General features: G+C 41.8%; 1 protein-coding gene across 1 annotated transcript; it reads left to right on the plus strand.

The window, feature by feature from the left end:
- Positions 1 to 5,488: 5,488 nt before the first annotated feature.
- LOC135485006 (uncharacterized) lies at positions 5,489 to 10,717 on the plus strand. Its single transcript, XM_064766734.1, has 4 exons — positions 5,489 to 5,566; positions 7,754 to 7,834; positions 8,171 to 8,346; positions 8,602 to 10,717. The coding sequence occupies exons 2-4, from the start codon at positions 7,761 to 7,763 to the stop codon at positions 8,757 to 8,759; spliced, it is 408 nt and encodes a 135-aa protein (XP_064622804.1). The 5' UTR covers positions 5,489 to 5,566; positions 7,754 to 7,760; the 3' UTR covers positions 8,760 to 10,717.
- The last annotated feature ends 6,526 nt before the right edge of the window (positions 10,718 to 17,243 follow it).

The following is a 17,243-nucleotide window of genomic DNA, read 5'->3' on the forward strand; positions in this document are numbered from 1 at the left end:
CACCTTGCTCGTCCTTTCCACTCAGATATGGTTGTCTTTCCTGGAATTATTACGCGTGGCAGGCAGTTAAAAAAACCTGCTCGAAATTTCAGGAAGGTCGGAATATTATCCCGAATTCATGCGCAGGAACCTTCGAATTAAGTACTTATCCTAGTTTTCCTTAAAGTTCCGGAACGAATATACTTCAAATCATGTCAGGGTCATTAATAGGTACAGAGTAATATTATACACGCACTCATATTACCTTTCCAAATACCTAAAGTTTTCCGACAATAAGTTAAACCCCTCTTATGAAAATAAATATTCTACTTGGTGACGGAAAACAAATTGCTATCCGGATTAGGGCGACTCATTTGTCAAGATAAGGGAACACGTAGTATTTACAAACGCCAGCCATGCTAAACCCGTCCAAATTATATTTTGACTACGGTAAAGCATAATTCTCCCAAAAGTAAATGGTTAGGTAGGGGTATTTAAAAAAATCCTGCTTTAAAGCAGATTGGACGGAAATGCTTTCAATTAAGCGAGTTACCAGCGATATCGTTTTGAAAATAATGTAACTATTATGGTCGTGCGATAATTTAAATACATAGTATAAATAGTTTTCATTCGTAACAAGTACATGTAGTTTCAGACAGTGTAGTAATCGTGTGCTTATATATACATGTGCATGTGCATGTGCTCGAACGATGGGATAGACGCTCGCGTTGGCCTTTCGAGCATTTGCAAAACGTCCCTATTGTCGTTGTAACCTCCTGGTTCGTGAAATGGAACACGTATTATTCTCTTTTTAGATCGCTTTATTTGCTACACGAAGTTACACAGACGGGCAGTGTGGTTGTTCTCCCCATCATCCTTCGGAGAACCAAATTCTCCGGGTCACCGAAAGGCGGGTTCTGCACAGGGTGACCCAAAAACATTCAATACACAACAGTATTATGGATTGGGTCAAAAATAGCAAGCTGACAATAGTATTTGTAGTAACAGAGAATATTACATGAAAGAGGATTCTTTGTGCTTTAGAAATAAATTATTTTTGATGGGATCATCTACTTCACCACTGACACAAACACCACCACTAAACTCATCTGCTAACTCATCTGCAAACTCTGTAAAATACTACAAGTACAACCACGCGGACACAGGATTTTGTGAAGAATGATTCGAGGGACTATCTTTCCGTTTACACCAGACCCAGGTTCCATGTACACGATGCACAGCCATGAAAATCACGTGACCATCTGACACTTAACCAAATGCATTTCTAAATGTCGCCATGACACCTCCTTGAAACACTCTTGATCAAGCCTCACCCGCATGTTCACGTATGAGGCCAAACAGAACGTGGTAAAACGGCTGGAGTACATTTGTTAACCCAATAATTCAATTTTCGCCTCTTCAAGCATAATTAATAAACATGACTGTGCTAACATCTGTCCAGTGCGATACCTGTCGATAAAACGTATTTTAGTCTATAGTGTTATTTCAATAGTGCTTGCTAGTAATTATACGAGTTTCATGTGACTGTGTATTCATTTGTTGTAGCCATGAGACCTGACTGGCTAGCCATGATTGGCTGCAGACTTTGTGACTGCTGCAGAATCAATAGCATTAAAATGCTAAAAAAAGAAGTGGCCAGATAAATGTGAGCAGTTTGCATGTTTTTGGTTGATCTTAGGTATGTACAGTACGTTGGTATGTATATCAAACCGACCAGATCACATTCATGTACGTTTACACGGCAGTCGCCGAGTCTAGACCGATCCAGATCGACCTACAGAGCACTGTTTTATGGTGTGCACTGTCGGACGTTGACATTATTTTGTCAATAAATACACCGGGTGACAATTTTATTTCACAAATATCTGCAAGAAAGTCATGTGTTCGTTCAGTTATCAGAGTGATCATTTATTCGGACAAACAGTGACAAAATGAAATTTATATCAAACCGAATGCAATGACACTTCGGAACTTCGGCCTGGATATGACGACTGAACGGATTGCGCGTAACTGACGGACATGACCTCTAGCGCATCTCGAGCTCCTTCAAAGAAAACACTGTGTTGCGCTGATCAACTGCAAATCATGCATAGTCGGGTTGGCACGATGTTTGCAACAGGGAGTTTTCGCAATCCCCCGAATGGCCAACGTGAACGCCTATCTCATTGTTTGACCACCTGAGAACGAAGTCGTCGAATAATGGGATAGGCGTACACGTGGACGTTTTGCGGGCTATGTGAAAACTCCCTAGTGCAACGTGTTGTTTTCTTTGAAGAAGATGTGCGTTAGAGACCGAAGTTCCGAAGTGTCGTACTTATGATATTACAGTCATTATTGATATGCAATGTACATTGCACAACAGATACAATGCTTTGACATTAATTTGTAAATTAATTATTAATCTGGATATCAATGTGGTTGTTGACGTCGATACAAGTTTTGACTGTCAGTGTTGCGTGACCAAGAATAAAGCAAAATGCTCCGCGATTACATGTGTACGCGTCACGGACTTCGTCTACACATGTGACGTCACAACTAGGGTTTTAGCGCCAGGCAAATTTAAAGTACTTTAAAAACGGGCTCACTGAGCAGCATTTAGCTAACAGAGCCAGCAAAAGACGTAACATTTCCTACTCAATCTCATGATCGCCGAGGAAGCGATTTGCGACGTCAGAAAAACAGTTCCTACGTGTCCGAAGTCGGCTATTTGACACGCCGTGATTTGACGCGTACTGAAAGAAATAGAAGTACGATCATGATTGTTAGTAACAAGTGCTGTTGAGGAACTGATGTAAGTCACTACAATAGCACGGTTGAATGTCTGGGGCCTTATTCACAAAAGTCTCGCTAAGTATTTGCGAAGCGAAGCGTTTGCGAGACCCATGCGCAATCGCTAACTTAGCGAAGCGAGCGTTTCACAAAGGCCTTCGCAATATTTCGCTATGTCTTCGCTGTCCCTCTCTACTAGCGAATTCGCTAAAGTTCCGCAGGCGCGATTACTGATTACGTGATCCATGGTTTCGTTTTTACAATACAAAAAGCACCAACGTTTCCTGAGGTATTTAGGCTTTATGTAACTAATGTTTTAATTTTAGGGCGTGGATGGCTGGCCTTGGGACTTATTGCATATTAGGGTCCTTGAGGCCTCAGTATATTTCTATATATGTCAGGTTCCGTTACCACGAGTAGTACAAAGTCTGAGTAATACATGTAGCTTCATGTAAGATGATAGGGGGCCTATCCGTCAAAGATGAAATAGGCTGGGAGGTAACGTTGGCGTACGGGTTAGGTAGCACATACAAGGATAGTTGAATGTTAATTTGGAGATCTTAGGCATGTACAGTCCTACCAGAAAGTAAATGTCCACCGTTTTTTTAAAAATATTACAGAGATAAAATAAGATATTTGAATGCGGTTTTCAGCAGAGTATGGTATATTTATTTGGTCATATATCTGTTGTATTTGGATGCACCTAATTCCATCCCTTCATTATGTAACAAACATTTAAAAAAGGTCCAAAAATCACTTTTTTTATTTCATGTGGCCTTTTCAAAAATTCAAATGAGCCCATGAACTGTGCTTTATGACCATCTTTGTTTGGCACTTGCAATTCCATAGAGTGTGTTCTATAGTCATGACAAATGCACATTTTTGCTTAGGATGTGTATGTTAGTTTTTAGATCTCGCCCATAACCTTTCGCTATCCCGGGCCGCCGAGAAATTCACCGAGAATGAGCCATTTATGCGTGTGACGTCATCAGTCTATGGGTGGGTTTTTCCGATCCCGATTGAGGTTTCCGAGAATCAGGCGCTGGATCTCGCATTGCCAAACGAGGACATTGGATCGAATATTGAACAACAAAATGGCTAATTTGTGGGACACTATTGCGGTAGGTAGTTTTGTAGAGATGCACGGCAGTAACGGTAGAGTGCTAATCTAAATCAAGCAATGAAAATGTGGTAAATTGGGCTCCCAAGGTGCAAAAAGTATGCCGCTCTGCCGTGTCGGCCCACTTAAGTAATGTTTCAATGGGCGGATGCATGCATGCATGCATGATGAGTCGCGTTGTGTTGTTGTATTCTAAAATACCTTGGTACCGTAAAGTCAACTTTTAAATGGAAAATGCATAAGCCTCGTTCTGAGAGTGGAGTGTTTTGGACACGCAACCAAGTTCCCTCGGATTGCACTAAAATGTGGAAATCATGCACACAGCTCACTTCAGAAGTTTGAGGCTCTCAAAACACTGCTTCGAACACAAATCAGCCAAGGAAGCATCAACCACCCTAAGTCTTTTAATGAGCACTACATATATTTGCTGAGAAAAACGCTCCAAATAGCCCATTTGCGCGGATTTTAGCATCACTTGAGCAAGCCGATGCGGACTTCCTATGCGCGCTGCCGTAACATAATGTAAACAACGGCGCTACCGGCGCTCCGGGCAGCGAATTTTTTTCTGCAGGATACTTCTGCCATAGTGTACATCTGACAGCCAATCAGAATTCAAGGCAAGCACGTGTCTTTGTTGACATCATCTTTCCACATGGCGCAATAATGTCAACAATGCCACGTGTTCTGATAATCTTGGAAAGAAGAAGTTAGCAAATGGTTAGAGGAGTATATTAGCTAAAATATATTTATTTGCAGTATCTTAACATGTATTTTCATTGTCGTCAATGTCGAGTGGACTGTATTTATTGGACTTGTCTGTTAAAGGCGCACTGTGCTCGGCAAAATAGCCGAGGTTGAATGTTTATCTGTCAACCTAGTTCTGCTGTATATGCATAGGTGGCGCCACCATTCAATTTATTTTGTTTGCTTGTCAAAATGTGTTTTATACAATGGCCCTTTCAACAATGTTCAAACTACCAAAATAGGCCTGATACCTTCAACAAACAGCAGACATCGGATACACTGTCCCTTTAATAATTATCAACATTGGCAACACTGTCAGTGTCACTGCCCCTTAAAATTTCACAAATCGCGAGACATCGGATACACTGTCCCTTTAATAATTATCAACATTGGCAACACTGTCAGTGTCACTACCCCTTAAAATTTCACAAATCAATGCATGCACTGCAATGTAGCGATCAGATCAGCTGATGTCTCTTTTGTACGCATAATATCATCAATTTTACAATGAATCTGTGCAATTCATTCCTAAACACTACGACACAAACCTTGAGTTGAGCATAATTGGGGTCAGACAATGAACTATTGTCACATTCACAGTTGAAGTGGCACTCGGCATGCGACTCGGTATCGTCCATTGTATTTGCATTATCATGCATAAATAAACAGTGTGACGTCAAAGATCGCGCCAATTGTGATTGGCTGTCAGATGTACACTGTGGCAGAAGTATCCTGCAGAAAAAAATTTCGCCTCCGGGCAGCGATTTTTTTTTGCACGCTATTTTCCACACGTGCTTTTTCCTTCGACCAATCAGCGCTTTGTTATTTTTCTAATTTTATCCTCCGGCATTGTGCATCAATTAGACAGACAACGTAATCGTCACCTGTGACCACTGCCCAAAACAATTAGTGGCGAACCCATCAGTTTTAGAGGTAGGTTAAGGCATGTTTAAGTGGATAGTTGATAGTTTTAGGTTTTTAGATGCAATACATCATGGTTAAACCGTGGGAAGTTGAAGAATATTTGGAGAAACTGGCACTTTTTTGACTTCTACTTTTCGTACAGCGATACGCAGTGATATTCGATAGAGTGATTTGTACATTATCCATCTGCGTACATCGTATGTAGGAAAAGTAATACTAGACAACACAAACTTTGTTGCTGGTCTCCTTGGGCAGGGCACTTAATCACCAGTGCAGAAAGCAAGCATCAAGTCTTACAATGTGGACATAGACATAGGTCTAAAGGTGACTTATGATGCGTCTTGTTAAATGTGCATGTATAGTAGGCCCTATAGGAGTCTGACTCACATAGTTAGGTCTATGGGGATGCACAGAAGTGCTGCCTCAGTACTACCGGTATTGAATTTTTGTTCTCACAGGGTATTCTACAAATGGCTACAGGCACTCTGTCTGCAGTTTTGAGAGCACACAAGATGGATCTTTCAAAGCAAAATTTCGCTTGGAGCTGTCAACAGAAAAGGAAGCAAAGGCATGGTTGAAGTCATTTGAAGAGACAAGCCTAAGCACGTATCGGATTCAAAGAACCTATCCAAACATACGAAACACACACAGGAAAATTGAATACAAGTTGGTGTCCAACCCACCGCCCTTGCGAGAAGGAAAGTTATGGGTGGCACAAAACACCCACCTAGGGAGTGGTAGGCCCTGTAAACTTGATGGTAAAGAAAATGTGAAGCCTAAAAAAAGGAAACCGGTTGTCACGCCGCTGTCTTCCCAAGTGCTTCCTAGGCGCAAAGCTCCGCATAATTTAGTCAGGTGTGTGCAAAATAATGAAGCACTGGGGAAGACCCATTCAGCTAAGCTGTAATTCTGCCAGTAATTCTGCTACAGGTTTTCTGCGTCTTCATCTGTTAATGGCAGTATGAGTACCTTGTTCACAAATGGGTTTACTTTGTATTTTTGTAACAATTCTGGTTTTATTTTACATGTAACCTAGCTCAGGGCTGCTCAGGATAACAGCAAATACAATGGCAGTCTGTTAAGTAATAAAAATTACAATTGATTACCAATTAGTCAGTGTTATGTTTGATTCACACATTTGATTTCAGTGAATGCTTAGTAAAAAGGTCACTGTTGCTCCTCTTATTGGTGAGGTTTCACTTCAAGAGAGTTGCTGATGATTTAGGCAACAACCCACAACAACTGTGGTCTTGTTAGCAAAGCTTGGTCTTGTACACGAGGTTGGCCTCAGACTTTGTTTAAGTCACAGTCCATTGAAATCTGCCCATCCCATCCCTTAGTAGAATTCCCCTTAGTCGATCAAAACAAATGCACGTGTCTGAGGCTATTTATGTCACCGCGAACCGCCGAAGACTGCCGAGGGCAATTCCCGAAGAAATGACATCATCGATTCGGTCAGAGGATGAAATTAGAACATAAACAAAGCGCTGATTGGTCGAAGGAAAAAGCACGTGTGGAAAATAACGTGCAAAAAAAATTTCGCCTCCGGGCAGGCAATGGATGGAATTTGCCAAATTCGCACATATTCAAGTTATTTTCGTGGCCTATCTTTTTAAGTTTGAGGTATTTTAGAATAGAAATTGAACCCTCGGGTGGAGCTAAAATTTCGTTCGTTTTAGCTCCACCCTCGAGTGCCTTGGTAACTCAACCAAGGTCCTCCGCCTCGGGTTCAATTCCTTAATTCTGGAGAACATGCAAGCGAACCAAATAGAACCTCCAGATATGTAAACAAATTGTACCAGTAGGTGAACCTAAAAATCAGCGAGTATCAGGGTGAGGGATCGGAGCACATCGAGTAAAGACTAAAGTAGGCATGGGTGTAGCAGCTGGGCCGGGGTGGGGGCTTCAGCCCCCTACATTTCAAGAAATTTGTGGATTTTTTCAGACTTTCACCGTGATTTGGGGTGAGTGTGGTGTGTGGCATAAATTTTGATATTTATTTGCATTATGGGTTTCTTTCCCTTCAGAAATTATAATTACCCAGCCCTATATCAGATCCATCTGAAAGGGCAGATGACCAACACAAGGAGGCACCATCAGGGTATGTACAAACATGGACCTGAACACCTGAAATATTGTCTCCTGAAGAAATCATAAAACATTAAGCCCTAATGTGGTTTTGATAATTGTTTTCAGTCCGAAGATGCTTCCGTACAACCCGAGGGTGGAGAAATTGTTGAAAGCTTTTAAATCAGAGCAAATGGCGGCACTGAGAAGGTAAGACATGTAAAATTTTAAGTGAACTTGAACATGCAACCACACCAGTTTCCAAGGGTTTGCATCTAATAGTGATGCATCAATGTGTGCCTGAGAGTATCACAACTGAACACCTTGTATCTACATGTACAGAAACGAATGAGATGTAGCCTATTGCAGGGCAGATGCATCCACTGTAGAAATGGGGAATCTTTGATAAAATACTCAATTCCTGTGCTCAATGATATCTAAATTGATTTGTTTCCTATGTGCCATTTTAAAAATGGTGGGTGTAGTAGGCTAAACTCTAAAATCAAAGGGCCTTGATGGTACATGTTACTCTGTCTTTTCTTGCAGATCAGGAACAGCTGAAGAATACACAGAGAGAGACAGCCTTTTGACTGAGATATCTCAGATGAAGGATGAATCGCACATCAAAAAAGCCTCTGAGACAAAGGGTTCCGATGACAAAGACATCATAAAACAGGGGGAGGCCATAAGGAAACATGCCATGGAAGGCATGGCAAAAAAAGGTAAGCATTTTGGTCTCAATAAAGGCCCCCAAGTTATTCAGATTCTTGTCCTGTACAGGTATTGTAATGTATAGCAAGTTGTTGTTTTTGCCTGAGTACTCGTTATCATCTTTATATGGTTTTACACCAAGACACCCCTCCCCCCCCCCCCCGCCTGGATGGTATGTTTGACGCATTGAACATAATCTGTGCCATATAATATTTCAATCCGATATAGGCTATCTTCCTGTAATATCTCACGGGTTTTTATTTCAGATGACTCTACCCCATCGAAAAAGGTCAGGAGAACACAATCCATGTCTGAGTATGTCGAGTACAAAAAAGCAGAAATTGAGCTTAGAAAGGAAGAGTTAGAGGTCAGAAAGCAGGAACTGCAAATGGAAAGAGAGGAGAAAGAGAGACTGTTTCGATGATGAAGACCATGCTTGAGAGTATGAAAAAGTAGTGTTATCGTTGTCTACCTATTGTTCAAAGGACACTTTTTCTTAACCACCCTGTAGGCAGAATGACTGTTACCAATTACAATTACAATTACAATAACTTTATTAACGTATAACTACAGCAAGTTACCAGTCTAGCAGCTGTTGAAAATTCATATGACTTTTTGGCTCACCGTAGGGGAGTCTATACGATACCGCAGTGTCCGTCGTCCGTCGTCGTCGTCGTCGTCCGTCGTATCCTAGTTCAAAAACAGTGGCACGTTTTTTAACCGCTAGGCCTATGAACTTATAACTTTGTACACATGACCCCCTAGGTCAGATGACCCGTGACACTAAATTTCTGTCCGATCTGATTCTCTACTTGGCCACCAGTGGGCCAAATGTGGATATCTAAAAAGTGTGATATCTCGCTTATTAGTGACTTGTTTTCGATAAAACTTTTGTGGTAGGTACTCATAGCAAGGATACATCATATATCTTACGGGTTTTTAATTTGATCTACTTTTCAAGGTCGCAGAGGTCAAATGGCGTGAATTGGCCGTTTGAGTGTAACTATGGCACGTTTCTCAACTACCAAAGCTAGCTTGAAACTTGGTACATATAACCCCCTATATCAGATAACCTCTGGTGCTGAATTTCAGCCTGATCTAATTCTTGACTTTGCCACCAGGGGGCCAAAACAGAAAAAGTAAGAAGTGCAATAGCCTGCTTATTAGCAAATTGTTTTTGATGAAATTTTTATGGCAGGGACCCCTAGCAAGGTTACCTCAGATGTTGCACGATTTTTCGGATTTGACCTACTTTTTAAGGTCGCAGAGGTCAAATGGCGTAAATTTGCCGTTTGAGTGTAACTATGGCACGTTTCTCAACCGCAACAGTTATGAACTTGAAACTTTGAACGAATGACCCCCTAGGTCAGTTGACCTTTTACACTGAATTTTGGTTCGGTCTGGTTATTGACTTGGCCACCAGGGGGCCCAAACTCAAAACTCAAAAAGTGTGATTTCTCGCTTATTACTGATTTGTTTTTGATAAATGTTACATGGTAGGTACTCCCAGCAAGGATACATCACATATCTTACGGGTTTTTGATTTGACCCACCTTTCAAGTTCACAGAGGTCAAAGTTGAAAACTTTACCGTTCTTGGTACGTTTTGTCGTTGTTCAATGTAAAGAGTTTTAATTTTGTGTAATGATGCATCTAAGAAGCCACTATTTGTATGCCAAGTTTCAGCCAGATCGGAATTCAAATATGGCCGAAATTGCATGTTTTGTTGGTTTTTCCTCGTATTGTGGCAATCCAAAGGTCGTGAGTTCAAACCCCGGTCAAGGACAGCCAAAAATATTTTTATTTTTCATCTTTTCCTTTTTTCTTTTCTGAGTTCTATCTTACATTTTCTTCATTTTTTGATTTATTTGGTGCCATAGATTTAATTAGGCGGCCATCTTGGAAATCGTTTTTTGCCGATTGCTGTAGTGTAACGAGTGATGAAATTGTTATGGTCAGGTGGATGTGTCTACATCACATATCACCCTGGTTTGTTATTTGACCTACCTGTCAGGGTCACTGAGGTCAAAGTTAAAAATATATTCACCATTGTCATGGAGTGGCACGTTTCTTCACTATCATTTTCACCTAGACTCTACAAGCTTGGAACCACAAGTCTCGGATTCACCACTTGGCCAGGGCCGGCTCTGAACTGGTCACAGATGCATGTATAAATTATGAGAGGCCTACATACTGTAGCACTTTCTGCAACTGTCTACTAAAAATACTTACGGTGAGCACAATGGCCCCTGGCCGTTTCATTTTGGATGAACTTTCATCCTGAAGTGTTATTTTCGTCAGATGTATTTTCTTCAGGTTTAGAAAGTGTTCATTTCTGAACAACTCATTTGGGTGAACTTTGATCATTTCACTGCCAACACGACCAACAGGTCAGTAGTTTGAGATTTGTCATATAGTTTTTTTGAATTTTTGAATTTTCATTGTTGAAATAAAAATATAGTTTATGTTTCAACTTGAGTCTGAACTTCTAATTTCCCAAAAAATAGTCTATAGAAAGCCAATCCCACATGAAGAGTCTGAGAGTTGATGATGTGGCTCTTATTGGTCCTTTACAAAGCGTCCCCTAGTAAATCGTCATTAGTTCCCAATGTAATCCTGAAGTGATGGAGCCTCCATTTCAAAATAGGAGCCGGTCTGTGATCCGTATAGGCAAGTGTGAAAATTGGTCAGAAGCCCTGCCACTAAGTAATACTTAGCAACAGGCTGAAGGAAGACCTTTAAATTCTTTTTAAAGTCAACAAAGGCCCAATATTTCAGAATTTTTCCAAATGTCCATTCCACCGAAGTGCGCACACCAGACATTGCGGAATTGAAGTCTTCTTGTTGCTGAGTGAGACCAGCTGCTCCTTCTCTGAACGGGGAAATTAACCAAGGGCGGTTTGGGTAAGGTGGATCTCCCTATATGTAGAAGTTGTCTCCTGTTGCCGTTCGGGGCAACTGGTCGAGCTGGCGAAGAAGACCACTTTCCCTCAAAATGCCGGAGTCATGTCTGCGTCCTTCAGCCGGCCCCCACAGATTCGCGATTAGTCCATTAGGAAGCGTCAATGATTGAAATTTAATCGCGTGTACCCTCTTGTGCCCATTGAATACCACTCTTTGAAGACGAATTGGTCGGCATATCGGCCTTACAGTCCCGTCTATGAAGCCGAAGCAGTTCTCTAGAGGGGCACCATGGCCATGAATCGCGTCAGCGTAGGAGCGAAGATGGTTGGCATCCATCCACGGCTGATCAACCCGATTTAAAAGATGACCATGCCTTCTGTTAATGAAGTCGACCGTCTCGTTTATGGCAAGTGATAGCACTGAGGTGGGTCGGCCAAACAATTCTTCCATATGAGTCAAGACGGTTAGGGTATGAAAAGCGCCTGAGTGTCATGCAGAGAGCATCCTCTGCCCGTACTACAGACCGGTTTCCGCAAATTGTCACCGGTCGAAAGTCGAGCACAATATCTCTTATCTCATCCTTTCCAAATCTAAATTTATCCAAGCATTGCGCCTCGTTCAGTGAGTCAAGATCAAATCGGCTACAGTTGAGGTCAAACGTCGGCTGTTTTTGGTGAAGTAGCTCATTCTCCATTACAAAATCCAATAAATCTTCGTCGTCGAATTGTATGGTCAGGTCCATCAAAATTCGCGCCGTTCCTCCCGTTGCCATGTTTGCGTCTATGGCGCTGCCATCTAGCGGAATTATATAAAACTGCGTTTCTCGGGCGCCGGACTGCGAAAGTAGATTCGTGACTTGGTGTGCCCGGAACGGGAACGAGAATAATTCTCGGTTGCGCAGTTCTCGGAACGGGATTGCGAAAGGTCTCTCCCAAATCCTTCATGTTTGAGCTGAGTTGGCCATAATGACCCTGACCGACTGCATTGCTGACTATGAGGGGTGTTCTCAAAGGTCACTAGCTGTCTGAAAAAACAATCACCTGTAGCGAGCTAAAACTAATCTTCAAAATGAAAGAATTTAGCAAGAATTTTCTAGTAATGAAAGCAAAAAAAACCTTTGTATGGGTGAATTATGATGCAACATTGTGAAAAAGAACGAAAGTAAAATAAAATAAAAAGTTACCTTTTAGACATGTTTTAAAATCTGTCACATAATGAAGAGACAGGATTATCTGGGTCCAACTACAACAGATACATGACCAACAAGATATATCATTCTCTGCTGAAAACCGCATTCAATTATCTTACTCTATCTCCGTGATATTAAAGAAATCCTGTCGACATTTACTTTCTGGTAGGACTGTACAGGTGGTAGTTACAAATGTAGTACAATACGATATTTGTCGGGGTCTGTGAGAGGCAATAAATGTTTTGAATTTCATATCTTTGTCGTAGTTGCGTATTTTGGGAGGAGGGCAATCGATGCGTTATCTCTTGTTTCCTGCTGGGACAATGATGCCCAGTTGGAGCAGGAGGGGGAGGGTCTGGCCTTGCAAGAGAGTATCAGTTTTGCAGTTGCCTGGAAGATTGGTCAAATATAGTTATGTTTTCTTGTTGTGGTTACAGCCCAACTGTCAAGAGTATACCAGCATGGGAGTTCGATTCTTCATTTAACCCGGTCGGGGCAACTGTAGTGTTGAGATAACTGCCAGGGCAGGCTTTTCCCCTCTACTCTTTCGGATCCAGGTTTCTTGTCCAAAGAGTGAGGATATACCTCGGTAACAATTGGGAGGAGCTGCTGGACAACCTACCTTTGAGGGACCATGGGCATTTTGTCACCGGGCAGTTACATCAGGAGGTAGCCCCTCTTGAATTAGATAAATGATGCTTCATCTCGGATGGTGGGAGGTCAGATAGAAGAGAGGGTCAACATTTTTGACTTTTTTTCAACCATTCAGAGGCTATTTTAATGGCGTCTTTTACGATGGACAGTTCCTGCCGTCGCTGATCTTTAATATATTGACGTTGTTAGTTTGTTTCCGTGTTTGTGGGGTTTGGGGAGTTTATTTTGCATGGATTATATTGAGTTATGGGGTATAAGGCTTTGAGTATTTGGAGAGGCAATATAACTCATAATTATCAAGATAATCGCCCCAAATAAGAGGGAAACTCTAGCATGGCGTTATCGTCCGGAGTGGTTAACTCTTAGCGCTTCGGAAGGAGAGTGATTTCATATCCATTACTTAAACATGTTAAAGGCACAGAGCATGTATATGATGACGCACCAGTTAGGATACTTTGTCGACGTTGTCCTCGTCAAACCTATAAAGTGAACGATATGTCCCAATCCGACTATGTCTTTCGTGACAAGTACACATTTTCTTGACGAACACGCAAAAAAGCAACCATAGCGAATATCAACCATCTACTTCAACTTTCAAGTCTGGTGTGATCGAGGCATCCTTGAAAAATCGAAGCATTTCTCACCAAGTAAAGAACATAAGCTAGACTTTATCCATATGAAGACTGATGAATTGTACCCTTTTTCTTTCGTGACTGGACGCTCATACAAATGATTTGCTTATCTGAAGATTATAAGAGAAAATCCTGATAACTCGATCGCACCGCTACTACAAAATTACAAGCATGAATATTTCAAAACAACATAAAAAAACTTGACAAATATTTATTGTTGTCTACACCAAAAAACCTTTCGAGATGAAGTGATGATTCTGTGATGAAACAACACACAAAATAGGCTTGGGCGTAACTGAGCATCTGCATGTATCACTGTCAATTTGGACCAAGAGCCATTGCAACGTCAAACATCTAAATTATTGGGGTTAAGTAATGCATGATAAAGACAAAATCAAATTGGATTAACATTCCAGTCGGAATCAAAGTCTTTAAACACATCTCGTAATCATCTTCGGGTGTATGGAGTCAAACAGTTATGGAATCAAACAGTGGATTAACAGTCCAGTCGGATTCAAAGTCTTGAATCGCATTACACAATGGCAATTATCGTCGACTGTATGGGTGTTAGTATTTTTTTCTTCCTTTATGCTCTTCTTCATGCCTTTGTCACTTTTGTCATTTTCAAGCAGGCCTTGAGAATGAACGGTAGTTATCAAGTTGCTCCTGTGGAAAAATTCCTAAAGGAATCATTCAAAGTGATACAATCTAATACCGACATAAAGTTCAAGTTGACTAGGGGGGTGACCTAGCACTCTCGCTATATTTTGCCAGGAGTCTACTTCGAATTCTTGAGTGTCTTCTGGTACCCACTGGTGCTACTGTTCAAGCGAATATGCTTCACCCAACTCCAAAGGTATGCAGATTTGCCTACCTTTGGAAGAACTCCAATGTTAGTTTGGCCAAAAGGGTTATTGTCGTCCTGGGTGATGCACAATATCACCCAGCCTCTACCTGGGTGATGCATAACATCACCCTGGGTGACATAGTGCATGCACAACATCACCCAGGGTGATGTTATGCATTCGTTTCGCTATTGGTGAAGGGGTTGTCGAATCGGCGGACGTAGAAATGTTCACGGCCAAAAAAAAATGGCGGCCGTTCATCTGGTTCATCTGTTGTGCATGCACAATATCACCCAGGGTGATGTTATATATGCATCGCAAGATAGAGCCTGGGTGATATTGTGCATCACCCAGGACGACAATAACCCCTTCAGCGCCACTTTGGCCCTCTCTAGGTACTCTATGTTCACCACGTAATATGAAACAAGTAAAGCAACGGCACTCTATCTGATGACAATTTCCTGTTAGATTACGGGATAGTAAATGTGCTTTCCAAAGAAGAAGTCATCTGGATTGCCTAAAAAAACAAAAAAACAACATTTTGGCATTTTTTCTCCAAACCGAAATTTGTCCCCTGTTGACCTGGGGATTGGATTCCCGCATTTAATCACATGATACGTTCACCACCATAACAGAAAGTGGCACAGTGCTTCAGTCACCGAAACACTCCGCTAGAGTTTTGTGCAGTCATACATATCATAGTGCATAGCGTACATAGGCATGAAGTAGCACAATGATGGCGATTTTCCTATCAGTATGCCAGAGTCGGACACGACTTAATGTCCCTAAGTATTTCCCATGGAGTTTTCCTCCATGGGATAGTGGGTAACTTTCCCATGGGCTTGGGTTTCATTTTACTCTAACTTCAAAACTTTGAAATTTTAGAGAGAAATTAGTATTTCAACGTAACTTTTTGAATCAATATTTTACTATATATGGAAGGACAAGCATTAGTATGACCCTGTTGCCCTATGCAGTGCAAAAGACTCACCAGGAACAGCTATAAGGGAGTCGCGGGAGCATCAACATTAGCTTTGATCTTTGTTTTTGTTCCCTTAACCTGAAATGAATCAATGACATGTTTTAAGCTTCTGAGGGGAAAATGCCGTTGACACAATCGGAACTGAAAGTATATACAGTGACTACTTAGTTAACTGGTGCTTGGTCTAAAATTTTCTAAGTCACTAATAGAGGCCCAGAATGGGATATTGTCGATTTACGACCATGTAGGGCCTATACTAATCACATTTCAATGAAGAAAATGATAGAGTTTTGATTACATGTTCATTTCTTGATCTGGTCTTCTGTGACCAATTTTATCAATCAATGGTTGGTATGAAAGGCAATTGCAGTTGTGTAATTTCCTAGGCCCTTTACCGTAACAATCATATTGGTCATTCCTGTAGAAAGTTCAAATCATGAGGAACACAACGTTGTTGTTACTGCTGATGCTTTCGCTCTTTGTCATGTGTCAGTCAATGATGGATGCTGGCAATGATGACGATGATGATGATGATGATGCCGATCAGCAGAATGGTGCTGCAGCAGTTGGTCTCCCTCGACGATGTAACAGTTACACTGTTGAAGCCAGGCTGCGACATGCCTTGGATTGCCAAACAGCAATTGAACATGGCCGCATTCTAAATGTCAATGAGTATGCTAGGCGCTATCGACTATCCCCAACAACGCTCAGGAGATGGATACAGAACATCGATGAAATGACGGATCAAGTGGAGGAAAATGCAGAACGCCGGCGAGTCAGAACCGACCATGATGGTTGTTGGCCGGAAGTTGAGAATATCGTGCACCAGCATTTTCAAGAACGGAGGAATATTGCCCTGCCCGTTTCTCGGTCGGACATTGTTAATGATGCAACGATTGAATTTCAGAACTGGTGGGGCCAACTCCCACACAATGAACTTGAGGACATTGCAGCACGTCGCCCCGAAAGGTCCCAGTTTTCTGCATCAGTGGGTTGGGTTACAAATTTTATGAAACGGAAAAAGATTGTTTTCCGCCGTAAAACGAAAGATTCCACCACTGTACCGGCTGATGCACCACAGAGAGTGAGAGAATTTCAGACTGGCGTTAGGCAAACTGTAGCTGACAACCATGTCCACACGCTCTTGAACTTTAACGAAACGTTTGCTCAGTTGGACTTCCCTCCGATGTATACAGCTGAGACCAGAGGTACAGTAGATGTAAATGTGAAAACAACGCGAGGAAATGCCAAACTCGGGTGCACCGTTGGATTGACAGTTGGCTCCAACGGAGAAAAACCGCCTGCTCATGTTGTTTTCAGGCAGCCGGGCTTCGTGCGTCAGATTAGAGATTTGAACAACATTCCAGATAACGTACGGGTCACATCCTCGAGGTCTGGTTGGGAGAATGGAGAGACACTGCAACATTGGTTGGACAATGTTCTTTTCCCTTACATTGGCGATTTTGACTTTAATGACATCCTTCTGCTTTTGGACAGATTCCGACCGCATCAAGCAGAGGATTTCTGTTACCCAATGGTTGAAGCAGGCATACTGTTAGACAATATTCCTGCTAGGTGTACATCGCTGGCTCAGCCGTTAGATCTCACTATTATGAGGGGATTTAAAGCTATAATGCGAAAGTATTGGAAGTTATGGAAATGTGATGCAACTGAGGCTGACGGAAATTGCCGCAAAATTACAT

Source organism: Lineus longissimus, chromosome 3 (assembly GCF_910592395.1).
Source record: "Lineus longissimus chromosome 3, tnLinLong1.2, whole genome shotgun sequence".
Classification (NCBI taxonomy): Eukaryota; Metazoa; Nemertea; class Pilidiophora; order Heteronemertea; family Lineidae; genus Lineus; species Lineus longissimus.

Excerpts from the sequence above, each read along its gene's own strand:
- LOC135485006 (XM_064766734.1), top strand. The coding sequence starts at position 7,761 with ATGCTTCCGTACAACCCGAGGGTGGAGAAATTGTTGAAAGCTTTTAAA. Across the intron at positions 7,835-8,170 it reads CAAATGGCGGCACTGAGAAG|ATCAGGAACAGCTGAAGAAT; the intron begins GTAAGACATGTA and ends CTTTTCTTGCAG. Across the intron at positions 8,347-8,601 it reads GGAAGGCATGGCAAAAAAAG|ATGACTCTACCCCATCGAAA; the intron begins GTAAGCATTTTG and ends TTTTTATTTCAG.